Source organism: Xiphias gladius, chromosome 22 (assembly GCF_016859285.1).
Source record: "Xiphias gladius isolate SHS-SW01 ecotype Sanya breed wild chromosome 22, ASM1685928v1, whole genome shotgun sequence".
In the NCBI taxonomy this organism is placed as follows: Eukaryota; Metazoa; Chordata; class Actinopteri; order Istiophoriformes; family Xiphiidae; genus Xiphias; species Xiphias gladius.
In genome coordinates, this window is record NC_053421.1 from 28,921,542 (window position 1) to 28,928,196 (window position 6,655).

The 6,655-nt window shown below is 44.9% G+C and overlaps 1 protein-coding gene across 3 annotated transcripts in view; it reads left to right on the top strand.

Annotated features, from left to right (window-relative positions):
- The window catches only part of LOC120784772 (CREB-regulated transcription coactivator 2), a 37,514-nt gene extending 31,373 nt beyond the window's left edge, over nt 1-6,141 (top strand). For all 3 annotated transcript variants that reach the window (XM_040118846.1, XM_040118847.1, XM_040118848.1), the window contains 3 exons: nt 1,844-1,915; nt 4,159-4,363; nt 5,949-6,141. In XM_040118846.1, coding sequence (XP_039974780.1) covers nt 1,844-1,915; nt 4,159-4,363; nt 5,949-6,139 — 468 coding nt within the window. In that variant the 3' untranslated portion in view covers nt 6,140-6,141. The remainder of the gene's footprint in view (nt 1-1,843; nt 1,916-4,158; nt 4,364-5,948) is intronic.
- The last annotated feature ends 514 nt before the right edge of the window (nt 6,142-6,655 follow it).

Sequence of the window (6,655 nt, forward strand, 5' to 3'; positions counted from 1 at the left end):
TTGTCCTGATAGTGACGCGATAGGAACGGTCAAGAATCAGCCTCTGGGAACCGTGAATATCAACAGGAAATGTCAGCTAATAATTAGGTAATTATTAGCTCAAGATACCTTATCAAAAATCAAAGTGTAGGTTATAGAGGTCAGGGGGGGGGTCACCAAAATCACGAGTTCATCCTGTTGTCTAGTTGTCTAGGTATAAGGGAAGGAAGCATGTTTGTGTCCCAAAGACAGGAGCTGACTGTTCAGTCAACCATCGTGATATCCTCTATTCTCATTCTGCTCGCTCTGCCTCGGAACAACCTGACGCCGTTTGTCACTGTGCTTCGCATTTTATCACAGGAGATAAAAATCACACTTGTCACTGTGTGCTAGATGAAAAAGTGCCGCTGGTCCTCACCAGCAACAAGACCAGAACCCCATTCTGTATTTTTTTAATTTATAAAAGTCTCTTGCAAAAGCTGCCTCAGTATGTCACCTCTCTTGTCCCATTTTCAAAGCAGAGCTCAGGCCTGTTTAACTCCAGTTAGCCCTCAGGTTAATACTGAACTTGGGAAGACTACCTTTCCCTACTTCTTACTTTATGAATCCAATGAATTACAGAGGATTTAAACCTTCTCATCCAATGGCATGTGTTAAACTTTTATTTGAATCTATTAATGATGCCTGTGGTTTCTCTCTGGTGCTGTGTCTTTTGTTTGGCTGTGAATTAGTCCTGTTGCTTAGTCCGGCTACGTTTGTTTTACTTTTTCTCATGTCTCTCTTTCAAAAGACATTAAAGACATTAAATAAGGGTTAAATATACTCAGTTGGCAGTTTATTAGGTACACCCAGCTAAAACGAATGCAGTCCTGCAACAAATCCTCCTTCATGAAGGTTATAAAGTTCAGTTTGTGTTGAAACTGTGTTTGTTTTGGAGGCCGCAGTTTGTGGTGCTGCTGAACTGCGTTGCGTTATACGAGCAGGCGTTTCCATTATTTTGTCCACCCCGTTTATATCAGAGAAGATCTGCTGTTCAGACAGACCCGATGGCACCACGAGCTCCACGAGTACACACTTTGCAATCACCCATTTAACCAGTTCGTATCGAGCTCGCCTTCTGTTATTTGGACAACCGGCAGGGAAAGGTCAGACAGCACACACTCACGGCTGCCAACAAACTAAGAAGTGTCTGGTTGCAGGACAACCCTTCATCAAAGTTAACACATAAAGGTGAATATTACGGAGCAGACCTTCAAAGGCACCAGTACCCACCGCCTGTTTGACTCCAGCTACAACTTCCAACCAAACATCACAGCTTTAATAAGCAGCTTTAACCTGTTTTGGTCTCCGTGTCATCTGAGGATGGCTTTGCGCTATGTTTAGTAAGTGGAAATGTTTTGTTTGTTTTAGCTGATTGAGTCATTTTTATTTGTTGGGTCATGCTCAGTGTTATCGTTCTGCCTGGTCTGCTGAAGAAATACAGACCAGTTCAGTTGTGTTTTTCCCTTTTCTTCCAAAAATACTTCTATTGTGGTAGATCCCATACACTTTTATAGACCAGTATTTACACAACTATGTGCTTCTGGGTGCCACTTAGTTTTTTGTTTTTTTGTTTTTTTGCTTCAACGTAGCTACATATTAGAAAAAAACAGTCACTCATGACACTGACTTGAGCAAGAAAATCTAAAATTGTTCCGTAAGCGATGAATGGCTTTGAAAGATCAGTAACATCTGCACACTGTGAATCCAGTCATTTAAAAAATAACAGAACAGAACAAGTACAAATTAAGAAAACATGCAAGCAAAATATTATTAGGATGCAAGTAACCAAGACTTTCTTTGTTTTTTGTTTTTTTTGCCCCAGGATGCCTTGTTCAACTCTCTGCTGGACGACCCGTACCTGAGTCTGCAGCTCACAGGCAAATCCAACCAGCAGGTAGCAGCTTGCTTACATACGATGTCATCCGAAACTGCAAGTAACCCTGGCAGAGGGGAGACCGATGTCACCCTCTGGTGTCTGAACCGATCCTTGTGTTTTGGAACATGTTGTCCCGTTTCTGGCACCAGAGCTGCGGCAGGCGGGTGGCAGAAGCAGGCCAAAAATATCCATGTCCCATTCTCTTCATCGGTAGTTGTCTGGGTTTAAAAAGTTAAACGGGGAAGTCCCGGGGCTTTAAGAGGTTTCAGCATCCAGAGAATAAACTGCAGCATCGCTGGTTCAACTCAGCCCTGGGACCGCTGATGTGCCGGTGTTGTTTGTCAGTCAGGAGCTTCGTTGTAAATTCACATTTTCATCCAGTGTTAAGCCGCTTTTCACGCTACACTTTCAGACTCTGGTTGTTACGTTTTAACACGTTAAAAGATTTTTGTCATCATATGCCCGGCTTTTTTTAGCATGGGTGCCAGCTAGCCGACGGCGACTACCAGATGTCAAGACGCTACTAAATACCAAAACTTCTACAGCGGGTCCACTTGTTAGGCCCGTGTCTAGTTTCTCTGCTTGATGTCCTTTCTGTGGGGCCCGTTTACAAAAACCATATCAGCACTGTGGACTCTGGGTCTGAGCACCTGCGTGTAAGTGACCCAACCTTGATCTCCACGCTTTCCCAGCACTGGCTGGCGACCCCCATCCTCCTGCGCTGACATCTGTGTCCCCGCTGTCTGCAATTGCCCCTGGGCTTCCACTCCAGCAAGCCAGGCAAGCCCGGCCAACCCAATTTTCCCAAAACTCACCACCCCCAAGCCGTACTTCGCTGCGGCGAAGCCACTGGTTCACTCCCCGGCCCCGGCCCCGTCACCTCCCATTCGCTCCTTCACCGCCACCCCCTCTTCCTACCACAGTCGTTGTTGGGGATTCAGTTGTGAGGACTATTGAGAGTAGATCGTGGAGACCCACTGCTTTCCAGGCGCAAAGGGTTGCTGAAATTCTGTAGTTGATTCACGGTCTGTTGACCGAATACCCCGTCCGGAATGTAATTATCCCTCCTGGCTGTAATGACATTCCCAACCAGAGGTCTGAAATTTTAAAGCTCGATTTTAGCAGGCTCTTAGACTTTCTTAAAGACTCTGGTAAACGGGTTTTTATCTCCGGACCCACTGCTCCTTTCAAGAGAGGCAGTGCTCGTTTTGGCAGGACCCTTAGCCTCCACACCTGGCTTCAGTCTGTCTCTTCGGAGTATAATGCGGTTTTAATTGATCGTTTTAACCTGCTTTGGAATCCTGCGTCCGTCTTCAGGAATGACGGCATCCACACCAATGGCCCGGGCGCTCGCATTTTAAGGGACGTGTTTTATACTTAGTTTTAAAAGCCTCCTCAAACTGACCGTCCCCTGCCCCATGTTCGGACACGACTACGACTTATCTCCGTCACCCGACCGAGCCTGGTACTGACTCACTCCCCCCTGCTGGCCAGAAGGGAACCACCTCCCTGGTGGTATCAAAAGGGGACCAACTGTAGCCGGTTTCAAGTTGTAGAATTAAAACCCAGTTCTTCTAAGATGCCCTTTGTTAGCGGATCGAGTGTCCTCTGCTTTCTCTTAATGAATGTGCTCTACGTCTTTTTAATCTATTATTTCAATTTTTTTTATTATTATTTAGAATTATTAAATTATAATAATATAATATACGTTCTTCTATTTGCTCATTTGTGAAGCACGTTGAGTTACCAATGCGTATGAACTGTGCTATACTTGCCGTGCCTTCTAACTCCTACATAAGCACAAGCACCATCTTGGAGTTTCAGCACAAATTCCGAAGATGACGCTCTGACGCTCTTCTGGGTTTTTAGAGTATCCTCGGTTGTTATTTACCACGTGCTGGACTTTGTGTTTGAGCACTTTCATTGTTACTGATGAAGAAATAAATCTAACTCTGTATATTTACTGGCATTTGGATGTGGGGGAAAAAAAAAACCTCGAAAGAATCCCGCACGCGATGGTCCTAAGACTTTCACCAGGTACAATTCATATAAATTTCAGGTAAAATTGCGGGAGTTTTTTTTTTTTTTTTCACAGTTAAGTTTTTGATCCAACACACCCGTCAAATAAGACCTTATGGTGTGCAAGAATTTTGTGGTACATTTACATTTTCATATGAACTTTTCAGCCACACAGCAGTGAATATTCATATCCTTGTGTATTCTCCTGTCCTAAAATTTGGATCTGATCTCTCCCGTTTCAGTTCACGGCAGAGAACCAGGGCGACGGTCTGTCCCTGAACCACAGCGGTCTGAGCTGCGGCAACGCGGACAAGAGCCAGTTCCCCTCCAACACCCAGGGGCCCCTGGGCCTGCAGGATCCCGGCGACCACCAGCTCGTCAACAACCAGAACCAGAACTACAGCGGTGGGGACGGACGGCACAACGTGCCCAACATCATCCTCACTGGTCAGTATGAACTGATCCTTATGAGACCAGCTGGTGTTTAATTGGCAAAATTATATGATTTAAATCAGGAGGCATCTGATCAAAGAAACTGCGATATGAATGTATATATAGACAGTTTGATACTCAGTGCTGTTAACGCATTTCAATACCAAAAGGTGTCGAGGTTCAACACCTCACAGGGGGCCTAATAGTGCAAAACGATATCAACAACATGCTGGTCATGTCAAATTGAACAGAAATTGAAACGTTTTTTTTCTGATTATCTTCTGTAAGAATCTAAAGTGGATATGAATAATATGGTTCCTTTAAATCTTGCTAAAAATTGACCTAGGGTGTGTGGGACTAGGCGGGTCTAGTTAAAGAGAAGTGGATCTGTGAATTCATTTGAAGATGAGACTTGAAACAGTGTAGAGGAGTTCCCCTTCTCAACCTATGTCTTTATATTAAAGTACATATATGAAGAACCTCACTTTCATACGGGGCAAGACGCTGAAGTTCATCAGCAGATGTGGTACAAAGCTTTAAATAGTCTGTGACTCAAAGAAAAAAACACCCACAACATACTCCCTCACAAAAACGGACTGATGTGAACTTCACTTTGTCTTGTTATATTGATGTTTTTTTTTGTTTTTAAACGAAGGTACACACCTCATTTTTCAGTCCCTATTTTTTCCTGTGATTTCTACTGTTAAGGTTAAAGCACCGCTAATGACAGCGGAGTTTTACATTTAACAGACAGTCCTGCATTTTTCCTCTTGTCCACAAATTCCATGAAAAAAACCAAAACCAGCACCGAATGTCTCCACCTAACAAGTACCGTGTGTGTGTGTCAGAGCCTGATTCATCTGATTCTTCTGTGCCATCGAGCTCCATTGTCATCCAGTAACTGTAAAAAAACACCTCAACCGCCCTGCGGCCAAAAATACCCTCGAGACCACCAAATGTGTCAGCCTTTTTAAAAAACGAAACTATATATTACTGAGGTGTTTCTAAATATTCACGCTGAGAGACACAGACAGAGGAGGCAGGTCAGAAGGTGCTGGGAGACGGCCTAACACCTTGTTGGTTTGTGTCTGTGCGTGGGGTTTGTTGAAACTCAAAAAGTAGAATATACAAAAGCCTTATATCCATACGTTGCATCATTAAAAATACGTTTTGGGATCGCAGTATACTCCATCACTCTTTTTATTTATGTGCTCCTTTGGTCCTGCAACTGCACCGACTTCTTCTTTCCAGTCAGTTGTTTGAGTCATTTATCAAGCACAACCCCTAATCGTTCTCTGGTTCCAGCCTCTCACATATGAGCATATGCTGGTTTGCTCTGTTTTTAATCGTTGTAAAATTAATATATTTGGCTGCTGGTCAGACAAAACAGGCGACTTTTAAGACGTCACTTTGGGTCCTGGCAACTTGTGATGGACAGTGTGTTGTGCCGAGGCGATGAATCAATAATGGAAAAAAAACAAAACAATCAGCAGGTTGATCGATAATAAAAACACAGCAGTAAAGTCTTATGATCAAAGACTCTGGAGGTGTTGTTTTTTCTAAAAGTCTTACCATGTCCACCATCCCTCCCTCCCTGCAGGAGACTCTCCACCAGGTCTGTCCAAAGAAATTGCCAGTGCTCTGTCCCACGTCCCCGGCTTCGAGATGGACCCCTTCTCCCTGGACGACCAGCTCAGAATGGACCCCCTGGCTCTGGACATGCTGGACGGTGACCTGATGCTCGCCGACCCGGCTGTGGAGGACTCCTTCCGATCCGACCGGTTGAAGTGATCTTTCTCCCCCGCCCCCGCCCCCCCACCCCCCCACTCCAGGAGCTCGGTGGGAACCCGGCGAAGAGACAGCCACCCGGACAGAGGTGCAGAGTACGCCGCCCACTCACAACTCCCCCAACCAGACGGTCTGCAGAGCGAGGTTTGGACATAACTCTGGAATCTCTTGGTCATTCGGCGATGAGGTGTTGGAGAGACGGACGTGAGATTGTGGTCGTGTGTCAGGATGAACTGATGGAGGGGGAGCTTTTCTGTCGAAGGCACTTAACTGAAAACGCTCTTGCAATGCTTGAAGTCAAGAAAAACCAAGTCGCTTCTCTTTTTAGGCATTAGCTTGTCCGAGTCTTTATCTGCATGCGAATGAAAAATGCACTCGCGTAAATGCAAACACGCAGGAATAAAACGCTCACGTGACGTCGGCTTTGTGTAAGAAACCGTCTGTAAAAACCAGCAACGCTTTGAAGATCTTGAAAAGCATTATGCATCTTGATAGACCTTCTCTTGAGCTTTCTGACTG